The sequence below is a fragment of the Phasianus colchicus genome, chromosome Z (genome assembly GCF_987193195.1).
Source record: "Phasianus colchicus chromosome Z, bPhaCol1.hap1.1, whole genome shotgun sequence".
Lineage (NCBI taxonomy): Eukaryota > Metazoa > Chordata > Aves > Galliformes > Phasianidae > Phasianus > Phasianus colchicus.
In genome coordinates this window covers 42,700,172-42,726,524 of record NC_143476.1, presented here as the reverse complement: position 1 = coordinate 42,726,524, position 26,353 = coordinate 42,700,172, and the positions used below count along the sequence as shown (strand labels likewise).

The following is a 26,353-nucleotide window of genomic DNA, read 5'->3' as shown; positions in this document are numbered from 1 at the left end:
ATGAATTGCGAAAAGCTTTCTAAGAGTAGCAGAGTGAAGGCTTGAACCAGGAGCACCATAGCTGAAGAAGTGACCTGACAAACTCAATGCACTGTAGTTTACTGAAAGAGCAAGGAAAGAAGGAAATCTAACTACTTGAAATACTGGTGACATGGTACAAATAAAAAGAAAACTGAAGAAGGAATGAAAGTAGCCCATTATAAGAGAAAAAAATATTGTACTACAGAATCTTGACAAATACTGAGACAGCAAAAGCTACAAAGTATAGGAAGATATATTAAATGTTTCAGACCATCACGCCAAATTTTACTGGCTTATTTAACTGAGAATCAAAGACACCAAAAGTGAATGCACAGACTAGAAATAAAAACTAAGAATGCTGCTTGCTATTAATAAAGATACTGGAAGAAATATCTTCATAAAAATAGATTTATCAATCTAAATCTAAAATACCTTCATTAAAAGCAACCCAGAAAAATGAATAAGCAGTCCTGCTCACCTGTCTTCACTAAAACGCCGACCAACCAAAATTTTACATTTGTCTGGAGGTAGACAAGCTGCTAGCAATGGCGCTGTCCTTAATACACGACTTTCCTGTAAAAAAAGAAAAGTCACTTTTGAGTAAAATCAGGGAGGGCTTCTGTGAACTGCTAACATTTCTATCCACTTTCAAGATCTTTGACTATGCATGGAGAACAAGCAACAGTTTGTACACACAGACACACAAAAATTAGTTTCATACATATTGTTTTTACTAAGAGTAAGAAATTTAGTTTTCACAGAATCACAGAATTGGCAGGGTTGGAAGGGACCTCAAGGATCATGAATCTCCAACCCCCCTGCCACATGCAGGGCCACCAACCATTCCACCTAATGCTAGACCAGACTGCCCAGGGCCCCATCCAATCTGGCTTTGAACACCTCCAGGGACGGGGCATCCACAACCTCCCTGGGCAGCCTGTTCCAGTACCTCACCACTCTCTCCGTAAAGAATTTCCCCCTGACGTCCAACCTAAATCTCCCTTCCCTCAGCTTAAAACCATTTCCCCTTGTCCTGCTGTCACTCATCCTTTCAAAGAGTTGATTCCCCTCCTCTTTATAGGCTCCCTTTAGGTACTGAAAGGCTGCAATGAGGTCACCCCGCAGCCTTCTTTTCTCCAGGCTGAACAAGCCCAGCTCCCTCAGCCTGTCCTCATAGGGGAGGTGCTCCAGTCCCCTGATCATCTTCATGGCCCTCCTCTGGACCCTCTCCAACAGCTCCCTGTCTTTCTTGTACTGGGGGCTCCAGACCTGGACGCAGTATTCCAGATGGGGCCTCACAAGAGCAGAGTAGAGGGGAACAATCACCTCTCTGTCCCTGCTGGCCACCACTCTTCTGATGGAGCCCAGGATCCCATTTGCCTTCCGAGCCGCAAGGGCACACTGCTGGCTCATGTTAAGTTTTTCGTCTACCAAGACCCCCAGATCCTTCTCCACAGGGCTGCTCTCAAGGACCTCTCCTTCCAGTCTGTAGGGATGCTTGGGATTCCTCCGGCCCAAGTGCAAAACTCTGCACTTTGCTGTGTTGTAGTTTTGTCCTAAACTAGGACCATTAGCAAGAGCTTGAGCTAGGTTATCAGTAACAAAAGCAAAAATACGTGGAATAATAACAAAATGTAGCCAAAAACAGCATTAGCATTAACATAACAGGTTGGAGCATTAATTTCTCTACGCTGGAAAACAAGAGGAGGGCTTGGTTTTCACAGACAAACGCTAAAAAATATGATCAAAAGATGTGTCAAAATGGTGTTAAACATAAATGTCTCCACTCTGTTACCAGTTCACAACAGCACAGTAGCACAACATTGAAGCTGCTGTTAAGTGCTCTATCTCCTGCCATTTGGTCTGTGCAGAGCAGGCATCTGCCTACATCTCTGTTGCAGATAAGAAGATTGCAGATAAGAAGATTGGCTGGGGGGGGGGGGAGCAAAGGCTCTCCAGATCTCAAAGAGCATGCAAGAGAGCTGTGCTGGACTAAGGAATGACTGCTTCACAAGACACAGGAAGAGGGAAGAACTGACAGGTGGAGCAAACCATCTACATACTAACCAGAGAAATTTGTTTCCATATGCAATGTAACTCACTGTTACCTAGACAAGAAGCATTGAAAATTGAGCTAGAATATTTAGGATATCTTCAGTAAATGTTAAGAGTAGAGAGAATGTGTCAATTTGTGTTTCCAGGCAAAGAAGAGGGAGCAAAGGTTTATCTTGAATTTAATGGAAACAATGCTGAAAACTGAAAGATGAAAATAAGTTTCAGTTTATTTTTTATAACAAGACGAACAAAGATGTACAGTAGCTGAACCTAGCTGAAGTCTAGACACTAGAGACTGCATTAGGATTACAAAAACCCAAAACACTTAATGTATTCTCAATTTCAATATCTTACAATTCAGAAACTGAAAATCCAAAGTTCAGTCCCTAAGCCACAAGATTAATTAATAAAAAGCCAGGTAGTTGATCCATTTTTTTTTAATATATGAGTCATATGTCAACAGTTCAGTATTTGCAAACAAGTAATGCCTTGACTAGATCAGCTCCATGATTACTGTGGCTCTTACTCTCCACAAGTACCAATGTGCAACCAGCTATAGCCCTTACATCTTCAAACTGCTCTTAAATTAGTTCTGTGAAACTTCATGTCACTGTTGCCTAAAACCTTCAATAATTTTGCTTTTTCTGCTCCATACCTACTGATTCTGTGAAGTATAAATAAAACACCACAAAGTTAAAGGAATAAGTTGCCCTGCTATATGCACCACCACTTTGCACTGCAGTAGCAGTATGATATGTCCTAGGGATAGATGAAGATCAAAGTATCTGGTGAATGAAGTGCAAGAAAAGTGAGGGAGAAATATCCTTCAAACTACCATCAATTACTATCTTGACAAAGCTGAATAAGTCACCATTGGTAGTACAAGATCATAAACACCCTGATACACACAAATGTAAAAGCAGCAAGAAAGGAACCAGAAGAAAATTAATTCTTTATCTCTAATAAGCAAAAATTTAAAAAGCTTATCAGTCATGGGAAAGCCATTCAATCATTCTCTTCAATGTTGTATTATTTCAGAATTACCTTTCACCAAATAAATGCATTCTCTTACCAACAGGGAAAAAGTTGCAGTTTTCCAATCTAAAAGCCAATCTATGTTTACAAGAAGATATAATACAAAATTCAAAACTGGAAAAGGAGCTTAAGAACAGCTAAACTACCTCAAATGTTCCATTTGTTTAGAATTTGCATCACAAAAGTGCCTGTACTTAGCTATTTCATATACAGCCTGTTAGCATATCAGCTATTTTCCATTTTCTGCTTTGAAAGAGAATAGTTAATGGCTCCTTTGTTCTTCTCACGATCATAAATTGAATGTTTATCCATTATTTAACCACTGAAATATATCTATACAAATAGGTTTGGAGAAGTTGCTTTTAGATTGCTTTTTTCCTTTTATGGGAATTCATGATATTTTTTGGTAACACTGCAGGGGCGTTCTACCAGGAACAGAAAGTTCTAACTAATAAAAACATTTATTTGAAAAGGTCAATATACTTCATTTTCTCCTCAACTTGTAAAACAATTAGCAAATTATATTTTAGACTTACCATTCAATAAAGAATGTTGTTAGATACAAGCTCACTAAATACACATTTTCTTTACAGGTGCAGAAAAAATGAAAATTCTTACAATTCTGGAAAGAAAGAAGGCAGAGAAACAGAACAACCTAAGCAGATACTTTCTGCTGTGGTCTAAGGGCTCTGTCCTGAATTATAACCACCACCCAAGCTCCAAAAAGTATACAGTGGCCTATGCTCCACTGCAGATCACTCCATGGACAATAAGGCAGAGGTAAGAAAAAGCTGCACAGCAGTTTGTACACACCTGACTATGCCACTGACCATCAGGACTGCAAATGAAGGCATGGGAGAGAAAAAAGATGAGAAAAGCAATTTACCTACTTGTATTTATTTATATTCCTATGTATGTGGAAAGAAGAAAATAGAAGAAATCATGCTAGGCTAATAGATTCTTCACTGTTCCACTATTCCTGCTGATAGGGTTAGAATCTTTGGTTTTTATCTACTTTATTTTTAAATTACTCTCATTATTAACAGCAGTGCACTAGCACTATTCCAAAAACATTTGCACCTAGACATGCAACGCTGAATTATCTTCACAAATGAAACTTGAATTAATCCATGGATCTATTATGCAAAGATGAATGCTGGATGGTAAGACTTATAACCTGGGATCTTAGAGAATCCTTGCTGCCATGCATTAAGGGACTACTCTCTTTCACTGCACCCAACATTTGTGTGAATGTATCCAACAGCATGCCTTCTCAATCAAAGGACTGTGGAGGAGCAGGAAATCCTGCTCTCACTTTCATGCCTTACCCTCTTGCCCAAATATAAGTCACAATGCAATAATCACCCCACAGTTGGTGGTCTACTTACTGCACTGGAAACTGCAAAAACCAATAAATAACAAAACAGGTGGAGGATGAAAGTCATCACTGATGCACAGCAGGAGAAATACATTCTCTGTTCGGTTAGTTTAATGATACTTCTGAAATGTACTTCTGTAATGACATGGCAGCCTGAAGGATCAGATGCTGTTACTACATTCAAAAGGTTTATCTGCCTTGAAGTCTGACTGAGTTTTGATTAAAAGCAGCTACTGCAAAGGGAACCTACCCTTTAACAGATATGCCTCTGCCATTCTGGTATCAGAAGAATCACCTGTGATCAACTAAGGTCATCATAAGCCACGTTCTTAGCTTTTCAGCTTTTGTTTGGATTTGTCTCCTGCAAGCCAAGTTCCCTTTTACAGTCAGATAGTTAATTTTTTCTGCTCTGATGTCTTTGTTACTTGGATAGCACTGTTTTAACCACTTGTTTCCATTAACATATACCTGTGCAACAGTTGCACCCTCTTGTAACAGAAAGCTGCTAATTAAACCTAATAAAAAATGCAGATAGAATTTCAGAAGGATGATCAGGGGATCTAAAAAGACCATGTAAACTTGTTCTAGTACTTTTCAGCACAATACATTCCATACAATTCAAATATCAGTTCAAAGCTCCCTGGCACATCTTGCTACTTCTTTTTTTTCCAGCAGATAACTTAATGTGACACATGCTTAAGTACTTTCAAGATAAAAAGTAACACATAACAGTATTTTTACTAAAAACAGTCAGTTAAAAACCACAGCTTTCCCATTTAGGGACTAAACACTTATTTCTCTAGACACTTTTCTCTAATTTGATCATTTATATTCTGCTGAAGTTCCTTCAAGCAAGGACTCTGCCTGTAGACTGAGCTACTGTACGTACAGCTGGATCATAAGAATATGGGTTCTGAATGCCACAGTCTATTTTGTAAAAATACTGTCTATCCAGATCTGTGTAACTGTGGTTCATCTTCTAAAATTTGTGATCCAGCATAATACTGCATTATTAACAGAAAATAAAACATCAGTATAAATGCCTGTAATAGCTAAATCAAAAATCAAGAGCCCATTAAACCTTTGAAGACATGAAATAGGCAAATTCATAAAAGGATGAATTGTATCAAGTCCAATGCCAGACACATTTCAAAGCCACCCAGAGTCTCTGAAAAGCAGAAGTACCTTTACCAGGAAATGCAAACTGCAAAGAAAGCTGCTCCTTCAGTGGTTCTTTCATGTGCTTCACTTCAATAAGTGAAACAAACAAACAAAAAAAAAACCCAAAAAAATCACAGAAACAGACTATTTTGAAACTAAACTATAGATTTCCATTAGCTAAATACTTTGAGTCACTACCAAGATGCATTGCTTAATTCATATTTATAATAGATTGCTTCTGTGTTGTATCAAGATTCCCACCCGAAACAGTTTGTGCGAAGTCAAGCAGACCTCCAAATCTAGGAGGATTATCTGAATAAAAAAAGATGTTTTGCGTATATGAAAACCACAGAAGTCAAGCATGTTATCACAATAATTCAGATGAACTGGTATCTCAGCTCTCTGATTTTAAAGGAAAAATTACTATGTGTTAAAAACATGATTGCTTCCTTTTGTAGGCCATTTGCTGCACTAAGATGGTAGCTGAACTCTTACAACAACTTTACTCACCTCTGCAGGATGCTGAATTATATACAAGCAGGTGGAGATTTTTAGTGGATGTATCGGCAGGAACGGACACAAACACACCTTCTGAGGGCGGCTACATGACAGAACAGAGGGGGGAAACAATAAAATTAATCAGCAGTGGAATAAATATATTGCACCAATCCTTACCCTGTCCCAAAAGGGCCACTAAGGCCTCCCCCTTATGAAACAGCATGTTGAAACATGATAAAAACTTGTTTGAAATTTCTGCTGCTTTTAAAATAGAAAGAAAGGAAGGTTTTCATTCAAAATGAATTTTGAAAACATTGTTCAGACCTCTCCCATGGTTTGGCTAGCATTAAAGCACTTTCATAACCATTTCATCACCTTCAGGAGGAGCAACCATACCACAATTATATAAACCTGTTACTGCATTTTATATCAAGTTAGTGTTTCAATGATGGAATGCTGTAACAGAATATATAATTAATATAGTTGAAAACCTATTCAAAACAGAGCATTTTAAAGTATACTTACAACAAACCCCAAATACGCTGTATTTATGATCAAGTTTTTATTATTTCATTCATTCTGAAACGCCAGCAGACAAGAAGTATGAAAACAAACAGCATCATGCATTTCTAACTGAAGTCTGAAAAACTAACACAACTATTTGAAGTTTTTGGTGCACTGCATGCATCGTTAAAATTACTAGGGGAGAATGGTATTCAAATAAATTAACCTACATATCATTTGGCATTAAGCTAATATGCTGAATAGTTAAGAGTAAACTGAAGCAAAGAATTAAGCTTAAAGCTGCACAGAATCACTGAAGTTGTTACGGAATTCACGCAATTACTGGATGTTATTCAGGAACTTGGAAAAACAATGGACTTCCTTAACGCTGATGTGATTATCATTACTCACAATTCACAACGCCTGCAAAACAAACTTTCCAAGATTAAGAAAATAAAGTTGGGATTTTCAGCTGAATCCAAGCAACTCCAAATACAACTCGACCTGCAGCCTCCTCCCTGTTTTTGTCGTTAGCAATGTTTACGTTGATCACACATGAGAAAACATAAGCAGCCACTGTAGCAGATGTGATGTGTTGAAGTTAATTCTCAGGTCCAGCCAGCCCCACTGACACTGCAACGCTTGCCCACAAGAGCAGTCCATTAAGCAAGCTCAGTGATCTAAGCCAGCATAACTGTTCTTTACTCAGATCATCTTAAAATAAAACATTAGCTCTTACCTGTAAATGGCAATGCAGTAAAAAAGGCAATAACAGTGGATAAATTGGTCTTTAACAGCTTGCAGGTTGTGATAATTTAAGACCCCTGCCTCTTTCTAGCCTAACTACTGCCAAAGAAAGATTACTTTCCCTTGCCAAGGGGAACCAGTTAAAAGTTATCTAACAACAGCCAAAATCTGAACTGGGCATGAGATAGGAGGGGAAGAAATTGCTACTGATCAAAGAAAGTATTTTAAAATATTTACATCAAAAAGCTCATGAACAAAAAAAAAATTGACAAAATGGAATTATTCCCATATGCTCTTCCAATATCATGCTCCAAAAACCTGCCTTCTTTCTTTCCTTTCCATTTCTACAGCTGGCATTTTCCCCTTGATATGCCTCCATAAATATGGAGGTATAAATTAATTATAAAAGGTTTTGAAAAAAAAAATGAAGAGCTCACTAGCTTCAGCATTCAGAGGGTTCTAGCAATGGCCTTCACTCTGAACCACAGGAAACCAACCTAACTTCCAGATCTGACGAGTTATGTCAGAGGATCTCCAATGCTGTGACAGTACCTTTCTTCCAAATTTTAATCTTCTCATGTAGATAATTTAAGCAAACACATCTGCGAACAGTTTCTTAACAACCTGGAGGCAGCAGATACTCCCACAGGCTTTTTGATGCCTGCCCCCAGGGCACTAAATAAAACTCATCCTCTTTTGATCAACATATTCACTCGTTTCGCACAAAGTGTGATCCCTTAGCTTCTCCTCATTATTGAAATGAAACCATCCCATACCTGGTTTCATTAGCAAGAGAATTCTCCCCATGACTGTATTTTCTTTTGAGGAGAGATTAGGATGTGAAAATCTACTACATAAAGGTACCAAAACAGTCAACTGGTGACTTCGATACAAAGAGCTGCATTGTTCCCTAGCTTTTATAAACAGGCAGAAACAGTTTCTGATGGTTTCTGACCTCAGGGTGTTTACCATTACAAAGTCGGACAGATATAATTTACTTGTTTTCAAGTCTCCAAGTTTCCTTTTTTCTGGTATGGGCTCTTTGTATTTTCTGTGGCTGGCTCATGTTCTTCATGGGTTGTTTTTTATCATTATTAATGTTGTAAAAAAAGAAATTACTCCAAAGGCAATCATTTCTAAATCATCACAGAATCAACCCTACCTATACTTTGATTTGTAGGGAGCAGAGCACACACAATTACAAACAGAATATTTTCCAGTATAACTTAATGGCATACATATGTATATACATTACTTTCAAGTACTCAATTAGGTGCCTAATTATGTTGAATGGGTAGGGTACTTTCACAACCCCATCCTAGGAGCACAAAGACTTATTTCTGTACTCTCACTTTGGTACACAACGGTTGTTGTGCTGAGATAAAAACAAACAAACAAAAAAAAAACACTTTATCCCTACATGAAATCTACATTATGAGTCTTTATCAGTAAACATTTAGGAAACAGTTCTTAACAGGAGAAGTCCTGTCCCACTACCACAAAAGCTGTCTTTACTCTCAGAAAGGCCACCCAGCTTGAAAAGGCTTTTTGTGTTTTTCTTCTGTTGAAAGCATGTGCTATGTCTTGTGCAATGTATGGCACTGATGTTTCAGAAGAGCAGGGGCAGAGCACCAGGGGACTCAGTTAATGACAACTATAAGTATTCATCCATTTCTGGAAATGAAAGCAATCTGCACCAGACTCCAGGCAAAACAGCAGTACTGAGAATATTATGGAAAAGCCCAGGGGTAGGAAGAAAAATTCGAAGGAGAATAATTTTTATGGTAATATTCACCTGTAAGCAATTTCACTATAGCTCAAAGCTATCCAACATCTTTCTACCTGTTTCTCAGCATTTCTAGTTTAAAAACTCATGACAAAGCAAGCAGACATACTGGCAGGATTCAAAAATTATTTTCTGTCTTCACATACAACAGAGAATCATGTGCTGAAGTCTCATAGCTTTGCTTTCATTCTTCACATCTAAGTTATAATGTTCAGCTTCAAAATAACGTGGTCTATTTTCCCAACAAAACTGAAACAAGACAATGGACTGTGCATTGTGATTACTAGTTTCGGGGCAAAGGTAGTCTAGAAGTGAATATCACAGAATCACAGCATCATTACGGTTGGAAAAGACTTATAAGATAATCTAGTCCAACCATTAGCCCATTACCACCACTGACCACAAATCAATGTCACAAAGTGCCTCATCTCCATGTTTCAATGGTTCTCAACACAGTCTTCAAAGTCTTCTTCAAGGCTTATCTGAGGAGTAGTAAATATAGCTGGTTTTCAGCTGCAGTGTTGTCCATTACACTTGATGCATAAAGTGGTCACATGTTAAAAGTCAAGCTAATTGTGCATGCTGTTGACTTTTATCTGTAGCTGACAATCTGTAAAGGCAGTACTGAAAAATACCTTTGAGTTAGGCTTTTCACGATTCAGTTTTAACATATGTCAGTAGTTTAAGGAAGATAAGTGGAAAGAAACCCCTCAATTACCACTAAGATTGTTACTGTGAGTGGAGTGGCTTTGAGGTCTCTTATCTGGAGATTACAGTACTTTATTTTTTAATATTCTGCCTGTTTTAGTGGAACATCATTCCTGAATTCATAAGAAGAAATACTAAGGAAGAATTTACTACAAGAGAAAAACATGAGAGTAAGAGTTGTTTTAGCACACGTCATGCACAGACAGCCAACATAGAGGTATGTATCCATGGATGTATCCTAGTGCTTCCAGCAATGCGTGCAGTGCCTCTCCTTGGGACTAATCTTCATCTATACCAAAAATGCAAAGACAAATTCACAATAGCTACAGGTCTGCCAGCCAGGATGGTGGGAGTTTGCACAGACGGAAACCCAAACATCTGCCATCTGGCACCTCTTTTAGACTGCTTTCCAGTCTACTGGCTCCACCAAAATTACAACACAGACATAAACACTGCTGATTGGAGGAAGACTATGAAATACACTGAACAAAAACAAGACGAAGATACAAGAGAAACAGAAAGCATATCTTCCAACTGGCTGATTTTTGATTTCCACTCAAGTGCTGAGTGGCCCAGCAACCATGCCTCTGCCACACATTGGAGCTGCAGGGCTTCACCCGAGTGAAAAGGGTGGTAACTGAGACACAGGAGAGAGGGCAACAGGTCTCTATGGTTTACAGTGTGTGAGGAGCATAATGCAACAAAGACTGAGGACAGTGATGGTATCTCACATTTTTAAGTGAATATATGAACAGCAACTAATGAAAGCAAAAGCACTTACAGGATGGGGAAAGCAAAGACACCTCTAGAGAGCACTGCGAACAACAGCTAGAAACAAAAGGTTACCGAATGTAGGTAGGAGAGTTCACATTCCATTTCTGGAGACTGAAAATGGGAGAGTTAAACTCCCAAAAGCAGAGACAAGCAAATCTGGTCCATGAGAAGAGGGACATAAATAGGTTCATTCCCACAGCTCTGTCGAGTGCACGTAAATGGCACTCTAACCCTGGTGTTACTTTCCACTGTCAGGGGTCCTACTGCAATATCAGGGTCAACTCCTCATTAAGAAAGAAAAAAGAGGTACAATTTTTAAATGCCAGGGTTTCTTCCCTGTGATAACACTGCACAAATGCAATGCCACACTGGTACATGAAAAAGTCTAATCAATAAAAACATTTATTATGGAGTTTCAGGAACAGAGATTTTACCCTGTGCATATCATAAAAGTAAAAAGAAGTCAGATCATATGCCAGTCTAGTCTGGCAGTAGCAGTGCCACTCAAGCCAGATTTTTCAGCCTGGTGTCCTTAGGCAGGGAAATCAAACAGCAGGTACTTTGTGTTACAACCAGCTTTAATTCTCTGTACTGTTTTATAGCTTAGTTGCTTCTTGAGCTGCTGCAGTACATGTCTTTCAGATTGTTTTTTTATGTTCAGTTCTAGTGAAGAAATTAAGGTAATGGATGGCCAGGTTAAAGCAGACCTGCCTAATATATAATGCTGTTGCAGCTAAGTAGAAAAGATAACAGCTTCTGTTTCAGTGAAATAAATGCCCACAACTTCCCCCCTTTTTCATGTACACATCTCCAGGAAGAGTGGTTAATACTACACAGCTGGAGTTGTAACTACACAGTTGTAAGATCCTGCATGTACAAAGTTCAGAGTCAGTGCATTTTCAATTAAAAAATAAGAGCAGAGAAATTAAAGAAAGGCTTGAGATGACAACTATAATAACTTCCATTCGAAAATTTTTTATTCCTCTTTTTTAATAAGCTTTTTGTGTTCTCAAATTGGAAATAGTTTAATGCACCACCCAGGGTTTTAAGATGCAGGCACTTTTTTTTTTGGTATCACTGATTCTAATGTAGGTCCTTGGTTGGATCAAACCAAGATACATTGATTTTTGACTATATTCAAGGGCTTATCTGAAAGTAATGTCTATTTTATTATGTTGACCCAATACATCAGAAGCCAATGTAACGCTGGCAGTATGGCAAGAGATTGAACCTCCCTGACAATATCGCATCACATTTTTTGCCATGCAACAGAGGCAGTAGAGGGGCAGTCTGACAAATTTGTATCTGACATGGATGTGCCTATGAAGCAAAGGTGTTCAAATTCCTCAGTGTGCTAAAAAAGTCACCCACTGCCATTCATCAACGCTTGCTGAACATTTATAGAGAACAAACAGTTGATGCGAGCAAAGTGAGGTGGTTGGTGGAACGTTTCAGCAGTGGTGACAGCACCAGTGGGTCACCTCTGCTGGTGCAGATGTTAAGAAGAGAGGCTCTTGTTTCTAACAGGAGAAAATGCAGAACTAATGGTGGTGACTGTGTGCAAAAATAGTGTTCTGTAGCTGAGAATTTGCTCCATCAAACACTGTTATTGTATTCTCTGCATCTGTTGTAGTTTCCATGGAAATAAATAGGATGCATTACTTTCAATGCAACCTGAGAAGAAAGGATATAAGAAAATAGTTTTTTTTATGATAAGGGTAGTGAACCAGTGGAACAGATTGCCCAGAGAGTGTCTCCATCCCTGGAGATACTCATGGTTAGGCTGGACCAGGCTGTGAGCACCACAAACCAAGCTGTGAGTGTCCCTGATCAGTGCAGAGGAGTTGGACTGGATGGCCTTTAAAGGTCCTTTCCAACACAAACAATTCTGCAATTCTACAGAAGATTTCAGCTGCCTCCAGCACTCCAAAGCTGAAGCTTTGCTATGCTATGTGAAGTTAAATTACTGAAAAGCTTCACCTATTGTTATTTTGTGGTTGCTTTTTTGATTAAAAAGAGATTATTACAACTTCTCATTATGTGAAACCTTGCAAGAATCTATGCAAGAATAAACACTTCTAGCAAATATTTCTGGTTTTTCCAAATCTTTCAAGAGATTTTCAGCTTTCTTCCAAAGTCAGTTTTCCTAGGATAGTTCTACAACATTCCCTTGTTCCAAAAGCATCAGACCATGTGATTAACACACTGACTTTTGTAATAATCACATATGTGATAGCTCTTTTCATATTTGAAATTCAGGTCCAGCTATGTAGCATTACTTTATTTAATACAATATTTTAGGGACAGATAATAAGGACAGACCCTATTGGCATTTATTTACTCTGTCTGTAGACAGCAAACTATGCCTGAATCCTAGCTTGAAACAAAGCAGATGTAAAAACAGTTAAATGGTCACTCTCACACCAAGCAACCTCAGGGGTGAAGTCTGCCATTGACCTCTAGTGAAAGCAGGATCAGAGCACACATATCATTTGGACATCATTTAAAAGAAGAGCTATTATATGAGTATTTATATTTCCCAATCCACTCCACAATGCCGTACCTAATCACTTAGAGCTAAAAAAGTATTTTTCTTCTCACAAATAACTGGAAAAGCAATGAAAATAAATTATAAACAATAATCTATTTAAGTAAAACACATGAACACATAACAGAAAGCCTGTGCCAACCTACAGACAGCACAAACAGAAAAGCGGATGCCTTCTAATAGCAAAATTACTTCTTTAAATAGTAAATATTTATATTAGAAAGAAAACCCACCATTCTCTGCAACCCATCTGTAAGTGAACATAAGCTTGAAAAAATACAGTTAATACAGCTTTATAACCAGTTCTAGGAGATGGCTAAATATTAAACAAAATCTTCAATTTCAGCATAACTATTCACTTCAGTTACAGATGGTAGAAAAACTGAGCTTTGTTGTCAGAGAGCTTGAGAACAAATCAGAGTCCTAATGACACGAAAAAGGCAGTGTGTGGGCAGATTAATGTCCTGCTCAGAACCCACCCACAGCTCAGAGCTTCAGGAGCACTACAAATGCTATACTACACTCTAGTGTCCTTCTTCTAAATAGCAGGCACTTCTGTTGAACACACTTTCACTTCCATTTTGAATCCACAGTCTCCTTAATAAACATTATTTTAAAAAGCCAGTTTCCTGGTGTCAAACAACAAATAATGTATTTTAAGATAATACACCTGTTACTAAAAAGTGGACAGTTATTGGATTTCATTAATATTATGTTTTTTTGCTGAATATTCGGCATTTTATTTATATTAACATCATTGAGTTACTCTAAAGCTTTCAAGGATACTGTGAGATGCTGTTTTTAAGGTACACAGCCAATTAAATATTTGCTTTGAAGCACTAGATTACAGAATCAAAGCGTATCAAGTAATATTTCATTCTGATTAAAACAGAAGTCCAAGGCAAAGACTAACCTTTCTTCCACAATTTGGAAACACAATTTGTATAATTAATGTAGTTTGTTTAGCAAGTGTGCTCATAAAAGCTTAGAAGAAGATAGCAGCCAGGTACCTCACACTGACAGGAACAATTTGCACTGTAACAGTATGATTTTATGCTGAGAAAATTAGCATCACCCATTCCGAGAGGCCATAGGTATGAGCTCACACAGAGCATAACTGTACAAAGCTACAAACAGACTCAAAGTAATTCAAATTGCACGGACCTTCTGAAGGTCATCTGCACTAGCTTCCCACCCAAAGCAGGAATAATTTCTAACACCCTGAGCAAGCTGAACCCAGCACTTTCACAGACTGAAGCTTCATGGTTATATTATACCAACCAGACTACTCCAGCACTAAACCACCATCACTATGAGTTAATTTCATTATTAAGTTCATGTCTACAATCCTCTTGAAACACTGCTGGCTCCCAGTCAAGCTGCTGACCATCTAGGTGTCCTGGCTCTTTGTTGCAGAGTGGTTCCTCATTGTGGTTTAACCCAGCAGGTAGCTAAACAACACACAGTTGAGATGGGAGATAATTAGCAAAAAGACAAAGTAGTACTCTTAGATTGAAATAAAAACTATGATAAAGAAAAGGAATAGGAAAAAAGAATAATAGTTACAATAGTAATATCTATATTTATTTATACTTAGATGCATGCAAATACCAAGTGATGCACAAGCTTCAGGCAAGAATAACTAATCTAATAGGGTAGATGGTGGCGTGGCAGTAGAGGTTGAACTTTCCCATCAATCTTCTGTTACATTTTGCCAACAAAAATCCCCAGCTAATTTTGTACCTGCTTTATCAAACAGTATTATTGTGCTCTTTGTTGCTGTTGCAGTTTCCATGGATATAAACACAAGGCATTACTTTCAGACTGGCCTACACAGACAATTCTCCATGCTGTGTTAGCTGCTTATTCTTCACATATTAGTGTTTTCAAATCAACTTCAGACACTCAGATTCAAAGAAGTTATATGCAAGTCCCCAAGAGAAACAGCACATCTGGATTTAATTGCTCATCTCTTTAGCATTTTAATGAAGAAATTCCCTATTACTGAATGCAATTAACATGTTTACATTAGAAATAGCAAAACACATATAAACTGTCATAATTTTACAGACTGAAACCTCCACCCAATGAAAAATCCTACTGATCAAGCTTCTAAATCAAGTTCTATTAAACACTGAGCAAAAACTTAATGGGACTATTCTCAAAGTGTACTTCACTATCATGAAAACAAAATTTCACACATTACAAAACTGAAGACAACCACCACTGCTGCACCAACAAGCAGTAAGTCACAAGAAATACCAACCTACCCATTTTGAGCATTCTTTTTTATAAAGTACCATTCCTGATTTATGATTTTCTAGGAGTTAAGGACATAATGATAGAATGGTTTGGGTTGGAAGTGACCTTTAAGATCATCTAGTTCCAATCCCCTGCTATAGACACGGACACTTCCTGCAGGTTGCTCACAGCCCCATCCAGCCTGGCCTTGAATGCTTCCAGGGAGGGAGCATCCACAGCCTCACTGGGCAACCTGTTCCAGTGTCTCACCACCATCACAGGAAAGAATTTCTTCCTAAATATCTAGTCTAAATCTACCTTCTTCCTACTTAAAACCATTTCCCTTCATCCTGTCACTACATGCCCTTATAAAAAGTCCCTCCTCAGCTTTCCTGTAAGCCCCTTCAGATTCTGGCAGGATGCTACAAGGTCTCCTTGGAGCATTCTTTTCCTCAGGCTGAAGAGCCCCAGCTCCTTCAGCCTGTTCTTGTAGAGGACGTGCTCCAGCCCTCTGATCATCTTCATGGCCCTCCACTGGACCTGCTCCAACAGCTCCATGTCCTTCTTTTGTCGGGGCCCCACAACTGGATGCAGTGCTCCAGGTATCCACAGTATCAAACACTACAGCTTCCACCAAATGTTTCTGCTGCTAGATGTCTCACTTGTGCTACTGTTCTCCAGATTACTCGAGGATACGTTTCATTATTCATCCAACCTCTAAGCTCCAAAAGCAGTTACTAACAGTTTTCCCTGTCACCCAAACAAGAATTACTCAAAGACAAAAAAAAAAAAAAAAAGGTCAACCAAATAAAAAATGTTTTAAAGCTCCTTGACTGCAGTTATACTGAGCCTAACTATTTTTTAAATGTAAATGTTCATCATATCAGTTTTTCTATGCTAGCATATCTTTCTTCAATGGAATTTAGTTACATCAGCATGTTTACTGACTTTATTTAAAAGCAACTAAGAAGATAATAGGTTTTCCCTGGTCTAAAAAAAAAAGAAAGAAAGAAAGAAAAAAACTTGCTTACTAGGCATTCATTGAAAATATAGTTCAATGTTAAGTTTTACAGTATTTTAAACATTAATGTCTACAAACATTATTTCAAGCTGGTAACCACTGTAACAGCGAGCATCATCATAGCATCGATCTTCCACCACTCCTTCAATAGTGCCCCATTACTCAAGACTTAAAAACTTTTTTTTTTTTTTTAGATATCTAAATAAAACTTCAAAATTCTGACATCTCTTCTGAAATATCTTTGATAAAAAATTTACTAGGTCAATAAAGGAATCCAGCCTTAGTAGCTGCCATTTTAGCATGCATTCAAAGGACTGCTGAAAAGGCTAACATCTGAAATAAATATCCTATTTTCCTCCTATGATTTTTTTAAATGTCTTTTTAATATTTTTAAGAATACAACAGAAATGTAACTGAAGTAACTTCTTTTTATTCGTCACAGCTTTGGAAAACATCGATAGATCAACTTTTCTGGCAGTAGATTTCTCTAGATTGCTTGACTTCAGTAATAAACCCATTAACTGTTGGTGCTTTATTTCAGACAAAAAGTCCACTTTCTCACGTGAGCATTGGAATACATCATTCCTGAACATTTCCCATTCATTCCAATTTGGTCCATTTATTCTCTCCACAGTGCACAATTTTCAACTTCATTAGCCCAGACTTCGGAAATAAGGAAGAACTGTTGATGTACTGAAACTAAACAGAATATAAGGGAAAATGACAATTTTAGTAACACCATAAAAGGAAAATACTTTATAGCATACATGCTGAGGTTCTATTTACAGATATCAAAAAATTCATACAATGCTCCTTCGAAAACCTAAGGAGCATGCACACATGCATTTGAAGTCTCCAGTCAGCTGACTGCTTAAAAAGCAAAACAAAACAACAACAAAAAATTATTTTCTCAATCATGAATCACAGTTAAGAAAACCATTCAAAAAGAAACATTTGACTCATTAGGTAAAAAAAAATACCATTCAACTTTAGTACAAATTATATACAGTCTACTACTGATGACTCAGAAAAGCCACAAAACATGGGACTCCATCTATTTCTGGATATTCACGAGAAGGCAAGTGAATCAAAACCTTCAGTTACAGACAGTTTGTGGGTCTTCATACAGACGTAAAAGCTTAGTAGCTTTAGAAACTGGGAAAAATAACTTAAAAAGAAACTTGACAGAAATTATAGACATAATTGATATGATTCATAAATGGTATGTAGAAAGACAGAGGAAAAAGTAGTTGAAGCCAAAGGGAAGTTATACTTGCAATAACAACATAGCCAAGTACCAGGCTGACATCCAGGAAGGATGATTTGTTCCAAGCAAAATACATTACAGAGTATGACAAAAAACATTTCAGCAGAGACTGTGATGCAAATGTATGACCCAGCTAAAGCCATAAGACGGGCAAGGGAAAACTGAATATAATGCAGACATTATTTGACTTTAAAAATTAGGAAGTGACAAACAAGTAAGGAGAGGACAGATGATGAAATTAAATATAGAAATACAGTCACTGAAAGGAGATAAGACAGCAACAACCACCTTCCTTAAACTGAAAGAGAAGAAAAGTGCAAAAGTGAAAGGCAGGCAAAAAAAAAAAAACCAAAAACCTACAGGTGGAACAAGTCAGATTGAGTAAGGAAAGGACAAGATAAGGATTAACTCTTGTTTAGGAATGTAGGTAAGCAGGATGTGTGGTCAGATAAGAAAAGGACATCTGGAAACTGTGTTGCAACATTACACAAGGAATGGGTCAGGATCGGATTACTTCTGTCAGAGACAATGGGTCTTCTCCCATGCAAAGGAGACCCCCACTGCTCATGGCAGGACTGTATGTTGATAGTCAGGAATGTAATGAATATGCATGCGAATTCCACTGATTGTGTATTCGTTTGGCCTACATCTGTACCAAGCTTCTTCCTTACGGTGTGCAAGTTTGGAGGAGCTATCCCCCTTGCACCCAGCTTGGCGCCAAATGCTGAATAAAACATACCTGCTTTATAACCTAACTCTGGGTAATAGAGTTTGATTCCGTGAGTCAAGATTATCCTGATAATTCATTCTCAGGGAAGAGAGAGGAACATTTTTTTAAAAAAAAAAAAAGGAAAAAAGAGATTATAGGCACATCAACTCAAAAATAAAGTAAGGTTTATGCTATGCATCTGAAGTGACAGGAAAGCTCAGTTTTGCAAAAATGAAAGTTGATTAGTCCAGGTAGGGAAGGGAGAAGACAGTGAAACAGAAGAAGAATCTCAATTTGACACCAGTCAAAGGACCTTCAGACAACATCAGCAGCAATGGAATGCTATAAGCAGCTCTGGGATTTACTTTTGCAGAAAGCAAGCTCTGGCAAATACCTCTTCTATTTCAAAAGATATTTAATATCTCCAGTGAAATTCACCTATGGCAAATTCTCCTCCGTAACAATCAAGTAAAATTACAGACTTGGCTGTGCCTAAACCAAGTCTTCGAGTACCCAGATAACAGCCTTCAGCTCTCACCTACTTACATAGGCATTACCATATAAAAAGAAATATATATATTTATATATGTGTATGTAAGGTCATTTCTGTTTTGTGTTATATTTACTAAAATCAATAAAGATTCTTGTAAAGGAACCACTTACGGTTTTAGATTCCTGATGATTAAATTGAAGAAGTTTGACTGCTGTTAAAACATCTTTGACTGACTTCTCTTTCAGTAAGCTACCACCCGGAAGGCAAAGTCACAGTTGATGTAATTACAGAGAAATCAGGAAATCAAAAGCACTAAAGTTGCTTTAATTAACAAGAAATTAACAAGATTATTCTCTGCTGCAGGTCTCATCTTTGGTTGTGCTCCTCCTAGCCCTTAGTCATCCATAGTCAAAAGGATATGGCCAGCCTGAGACTCGGTGTTTTGTTTTGTTTTGTTTTGTTTTTTAAATGCCAGCAGATCAAAACGGATGTTAACTGAGTTGGTCACGCACAAAGTAAGTGGCCTAAAAAGGTCACTGCTCATTAGTCTGTTTAGAATATAACAGCAAATGAACAACTGCTTTTGAAACTTAGCCAAGCAGAAAGAAGTAGCATTAAAATCAGTAACATTTTTATTTCATCAACAGCACCGGCAGCACTCATTACTGCTAATACAGGCCAAAGAAACAATAGCATGAGGAATTTCTAAAAATACAGTAAATACTAAATACAGAACAAAAATATACTGAGACTTCCATTTATGCCATTCTATGATTCTATTCTATGATTCACATCTCTATCTTTCTTACATTTCTGCTTTTCTGTATTAAATTACATACATGTTTGAGATGGTTTATTTCTGTAACAACTACAGGAATGAAAAATTATTTTACATTCACAGTAATGAGATGGGAAAACTTTGTCAATGCTTCTCATTTTGTAATAAGTACAACATACAGGTAACAAGGCTGTATTTTCATAACTACTCAACAAGGCTGTATTTTCATAACTACTAAATCACACTTAACTGTGCTGAAACTAGCTTACAAAGGTGGTATCAATTCATTATTTTCAGTAATTATGTGCCCAGATTTGGACTAACCCTAACCCTGTCCTTGCTGGTCACCCTTCTTCTGATGGAGCCCAGGATACCATTTGCTTTCCGAGCTGCAGGCACACACCGCTGGCTCACATTCAGTTTTTCATCCACCAGGACCCCCAGGTCCATCTCCGCTGGGTTACTCTCAAGGAGTTTTCCCAATCTGTGTACGTATCTGGGATTGCTATGTATGACCCAAGTGCAAAACATTGCATTTTGCTATGTTGGACCTGATTAGTTACACACTGGCCCACCTTTCCAATTTATCAAAGTCCCTCTGGATGGCATCCCTTCCTTCTGCTGTATCACCTGCACCACCCATCTTGGTGCCACCTGCAAGCCTGCTATAGATGCTAATGCTGCAAACACCCTTGAGATACTGCCATGTGAAGTCCAGTATCATCAAAATGTAACCTTTCCCTGTGGCTGTGATCTAGAAAGTCCATTTCATGTCTTAACAAGGTTATTTCTAGAGGATTTTCCTTCATCCCCAAATTTTTTTTTATTTTAAAAAGTGTTATTAATTGTAAATTTATAACTATGATAAATACTTTTATTAAAATCACTACAGTTTTATTTAAAATATTTATCGTATTATTACAGCTCGCAGGACCTCCAGATCAGGGAGGATGGGATGAAGCCTTATGTTCTGAGGCCTTGGTCCTCATGGGCAGCACTAACCAAAGGACCCAAAGAGAAGGGAGGAGGGCATAGTATATTCTGTATATACACACCATGTATGGTATGAAAACTATAGTGTACTGCTCTGATTTAGGAGTTTTTAATAGTTACTTACCACAAACGCCTTCGATATACCATTCAAGAAACTGAAATAATGAAATCTATTCAGGACTGTCACCTATCATGTGTATTTCTTTATTTGTTTCTTTTTCAAAACAAATTTAACAGGAAATGCATGGTATGACTTCAGAAACAAAACACCTCACACTGCAGAATAGGCAGGCACTTCTTACAAGTCATAAACCATGGGAAAATACATAAGTTTAGTTACTTCAGCAGTTTATTCAAACAGTGATAAGAAATCAATGCTTTCAGGGAGTGAAAAATCGAAGTAAACTCAGAGCAGTGAAAATAAATGCCTGGAGCTCCCATTCAAAGAACATCAAAGAAATGAAAGCAATGAAGCAATTTCCATGCAGGAGGTATTGATGAAAGAATTAATGCATGCTTATTTTGCTTTCTCTGATATCACCAATTAAACATTAAGTTCATGTTTACACTTAAACACCTTCCCAATGTGCTATAAAGCAGCTGCATCATTTATTTGTGTGGAAGACAGAATACATTACTTCTTCTCACTCAGTATGTATATAACTTAATTGGATTGTTAATATACATGGAATAGTTATGTAAGAACATTACAGGAGGACAGTTCCATAATGTCGTTACTCATCTATCAATCTTAACAAATGAATGCATAAATAAAGAGTACCCCAATGAAATACATGTAATATTTTAGATACAGGTGAAGACAGCCATTGGATTAAAGTTCTCATTTTTACTTGGCATACAAATACTATTTCACAGTTTACAGCATAGCTTACAGCATACCTGGTGCCATTCAAGGCCAGGCTGGATGTGGCTCTTGGCAGCCTGGTCTGCTGGTTGGTGACCCTGCACATGGCAGGGGAGTTGAAACTAGATAATCATTGTGGTCCTTTTCAACACAGGCCATTCTATGAGTCTATGATTAATCTGAGAAAGCACCACTGGATGTTACCCTAATTTTACCCAAAGAATTAGTCCTGCATACATCTGGCGGTGTTTGCAGCAAAAATTTTTGCGTGCCTATAGTCCAAGACCAAACAGAGATCATGAATGACCATCACAGATACACATCTCAAAACTTTTCCCGACAGCATTCCTCAGAAGTTCTCCATCCACATTAACAATCCAAATGACAAGTCTTACACCTCCAAAGGGCTTTTTGACTGTGGGCACACTGGTCATGCAGACAGGAATGAACCTGCACCCAAAAGTACACAATGTTAAAACACTCCATTGCTCCAAGACCAGCACAACACAGCATCAAACTGTGACTGTGAATGGCTCCAAGTGCAGGGTTTGCTTATTTTGTTTTGCATACTAGCAGACACAGGAGAGTTATAATAAGCTTATTTCCCAGTCCAAACGTCTGCAGGTGCAGATTCAATTCCTGATAGTAAATGCAACGGGTCTGATGAGGAAACCCTAAAAAGTGAGCAAATAGCCACCAGCAATTCAAAGGGAACCATGATTCACCCATTGCTTACGGCAGGCAAACACAGTATCTGTTAAGCTGTAGCCTCAAGAATAAAACCACGTGAAGTGCACTGCACACGCTTCCTTTGCACCAGCAGTTTGCTATTGCTGACACCACCAATGAGTAGGATCATTTCTCACAATCTCAAGTAACAATATTAGATTTCATTCCTACATCTCATTTAAATCCTCCACAATAAGCCACTGCTAACACTGTCCCTTTGTCTGAAAAGGCATGGGCAATAAAAGGTTTCTAAGCCATAATACTTACAAACACCCAACTCCACAAAGAGAGTCAACTCATTTTATCCAGAATAAAAACTGTGCCGCAAAAAGACACCAACTGCACAGCACTGCCTGCTATCTCAGTAAAAGTTACGAAGCACGGCGACAAAACGCACAGCAGCAGCACCGCACAGCGCTAAAGCTCGTGGCTCAACGACCGAAGGACGGTGAGTTGACTCTCCTGTCACAGTTCCACGTAAGCAGGAGCTCTTATCACAAATACCAGCAACGCCAGGCCAGCTCAGGCGGAAGCAGGGCGCACAGCGGCACAGGCCCGAGGCTCAGCTTAGACGGCGGGGCACGGCGGGGCACGGCGGGGCAACGCAACGCAACGCAACGCAACGCAACGCAACGCAACGCAACGCAACGCAACGCAACGCAACGCAACGCAACGCAACGCAACGCAACGCAACGCAACGCCCCGTGCAGCTCTCCCTCCAACTTTGGAGTAGCGGCCAGCCTCCCCACTCACCCTCCCCACTCACCTGCAGCGGCTGCATTCCGGCCGCCTCTCGCTGCGCTCCACCGGCAGCTCCCACAGCCCCGCGCAGCCCTCGCGCTCCTCGCCCTCCTCCCCCGCGGACGGGCCGGCGGCGCCGCCACTCAGCCCCTCCATGCCCGCGCGGCGGGAAGTGGTACCACCTTTCCCCGCCAGGGGGCGCCACCGAGCAGAGAGAAACGCGAGCGGACCTCAGCCAATCAGGGCGCGGGGACGACGACGCTCCGCCTCATGGTCCTCCATCGGGGTGCGGCGCGATGCGGGCGGCAGGGGACGCTGTGGGTGCTCTGTTTTTCCCGATGCGGCGGCCGTCGGGCTATGGCGAGCTTGAGTCTCTCTCGTCCCATCTCTCCCTCCCTCCTTACACTTCCAGCCTGAATGGAAGCAGTGCTTTTAGAGCTGGGTTACAGAACAGGTCCTTGCTACCAGGGACAGTCACGATGGATGTGGAATCATTATCCATTTACCTTTAAGACAACTTTGTCACTAGGTGCACGAGCAGAGAATTTATTTAGGCTGATTCTTGGGAGCTAACACCATTGTAGTGGACAGGAAGAAAAGTGCTGATGAGTTTGCCCAAGGTCACCTTCCCTATCTCTGTATTGGAAAGAGTTCCTGTGCAATGCTCCTGCTAGGAGCTGGGTATGCCTTCACAGCTTCCCATGGGTGTCCACAGAAACAAGCCTTGTAAAATAATCTGGTAAAGCTTAAAAGCAAACTGTTGTAAACACTCCTGGCATAAAATAGATAGATGCATTAAAAGAACTGAGATAACAAGTATACAGATGGTCACTTCATTGACAAGGAAATGGATAAATGTAGCAGGGATTAGCTATGCGCTGAACAGAGCTGCAGCTTTTATCTGTACACATCCTTCTGAGCAGCAAAGTAAGCAGTTTAAGCCAAAGGAAAATGTTGATAGAAGATCAAAGTAGGATAAATTGCAGATGCCTAAGATGCAGGCTTGAAGCTAGAGGGTTCCTGTTATCAGCACATTACCGTTCTGCACTCCAAATAAAAGCAGAAGGGATTGAAACCCAGACCATGGCTTTCTGTGTGTGTGTGTGTGGAACAGAGTGTTTGCAGCATGCAAATTGTACTGGAACTTAACAGATAAGTGACTTCTGTAGTTACAGGCCAGCAATCTGCATTCTGACACCAAATTGTCATTAAAAAAAAAGAAAAGAAAAAAAAAAGAAAAAAAGAGCACAATTCTAGGAAAAAGTCTAAAGCTATGGAACTAGTTTAAGAGAAATGCCTCAATATTAAAGATTGAAGCTAAAAGGTTTTCACAACCTACTGATGATCAGTTTTGGTTTGGTTTGGTTTTGCAGGCTAATGTGGAAATGTGTGTTAACAGTACCAAAGTAATGCATACCTAACTTGACTATTTGCTGTGCATACTTAGATCTGAATTAACACCTCCCCCGTTGTACTGAAGGACTGAGAAACTCCAAGCTTCTTTTTGAAGCAATGTTTGCAGTTTGTGAATTCATCAACTTGCTGGAGAGCATGACTGGGAGCTTTATATCAGTATATAATACTCCTTGATGAACTGCTCCATGTCCTTTTTTGAGAGTGTGATCCCATTATGGAAAGTCCATTAAATTTTATGGAAAGTGCCATTCCTCTACATGTGCAGTAAGTTCACTTTTATTCTAGGATGAGGCTTTACTAACAACAATCTCTATTTCTTGCTGCTACCAGTGGAGTAGTACTCACTGGTCTTGTCCTGTGAGTCTTCCAGAGAATTTCAATCCAGTGTATATTTGTTTCTGAGAGTCATGAAGAAGCTGTCAAAACAGCAGTTTTCAAACAAGCATATTGAGGACTGGAGCACCTCTTCTGTGATGAAAGATTCAGGAATTTGGATTATTTAGTTTGGGGAAGAGAAGGCTACAGGGAGACCTCACTGCAGTCTTCCAGTGCTCAAAGGGAGCTTACAACTATAAGGGAGACTAACTTTTTACACAGGTAGATAGTGATAAGACATAGGGAAATGGATTTAAACTGAAAGACTAGGTTAGATGGAAGGAAGAAATTCTTCACTCAGAGGGTGGTGAGTGCTGGCACAGCTGCCCAGAGAAGCTGTGGATGACCCATCCCTAAAGGCATTCAAGGCCAGACTGCATGAGTTCCTGGGTAGTTTCATCTTGTGGGTGGCAGCTGAACCCATGGCAGAAGGGGTTGGAACTGCATGACCTCTGAGGTCCCTTCCAACCGTAGCTATTCTGTGATTCTACGGAATTCAAATGGCAAGAGTGCTTAGTTCCTCAGCAGCTTGAGCAGTTTAATTCATTGAATTTAAATGCTGCATTTCCACTCTGGCTCAACTCAGTTTCAAGTACCAACACAAGGCACGTGACATTCTTCTGCGTTTATGACCTGCTTTTGCAAAAGCTGCAGCCTCATACAAAATGTGCTTTCAGGGCAGCTAACAAATGTTGAATTCAGACTTCTTGTTATTCTTTCCTGCCCACCTCCATACTTAGCTATATATTCTTGAGATAGTTCCAAAGCCAGCAGCTGAGCAGGATGAACTTCTGAGCAGAATGAACTTCTGAGCAGGGTCACCAGCATGAGGTGTGGGATGCAGAAGCAGAAGCAGAGCTGGGAGCCTGGAAGCTCTGACAGTTGAAGCTGCTGTCTCAGCACACCAGCAGTGAGGCTGCAGAATCCAGCAGCACACGGCACTGTGAATCAGACTGAGGTGCTGCAGAACAGCACGTGGAAGAAAAACACTGGGAAAAAAACCTCATCCCGCAGTTAGAAAAATGAAACATTTTTATCTGTTCTCAGATATTTCACAAAAGAAAGCAGTTGCTGGTTGTATGGAAAAATAGCATTAACATTAACCTTCTCAGCTGGAAATATTTATGACAGAAGCCTACATGGACTCAGACTAGCCAGAATATTAGATAGGGAACTTTATGAATAATGTTGCTAAACACTGCTATGTCTGAAAACAAGTACAGGACAAGTTTGGGAGCATCTGAATTCAAAACCAGGAAAGTGAGTTCTGAAGGGGAGCTTGCTTTCTGTTTGACTTAAGCAAGTGCTGACGTGGTTTGCCAGTCCACTTGCATCTTGAGGCAGGTCTTTCTGATAAAAGAAAGGAGTTAGTGGAACAAGCTATCTGGCTAGCACAATACAATTGCAACCTCCCAACAGGGACTTTGTGATTATTGCTATCAGCGGTGCTGTATTTTCCACATGCATGGTGGTGCGGGGAGGCTTAAAAGCAAAGGCTGACAAGGTTTGT

At 39.3% G+C, this 26,353-nt stretch overlaps 1 protein-coding gene across 1 annotated transcript in view; it reads right to left on the bottom strand.

Annotated features, from left to right (window-relative positions):
• DTWD2 (DTW motif tRNA-uridine aminocarboxypropyltransferase 2) overlaps positions 1-23,257 on the bottom strand; it is a 69,812-nt gene extending 46,555 nt beyond the window's left edge. The window contains exons 1-3 of the mRNA XM_031601406.2: positions 23,078-23,257; positions 6,161-6,251; positions 500-594 (exon numbers count right to left, since the gene is read on the bottom strand). Of these exons, the coding sequence (XP_031457266.1) occupies positions 500-594; positions 6,161-6,251; positions 23,078-23,208 (317 nt within the window). The 5' untranslated portion in view covers positions 23,209-23,257. The remainder of the gene's footprint in view (positions 1-499; positions 595-6,160; positions 6,252-23,077) is intronic.
• Between the last annotated feature and the right edge of the window lie 3,096 nt (positions 23,258-26,353).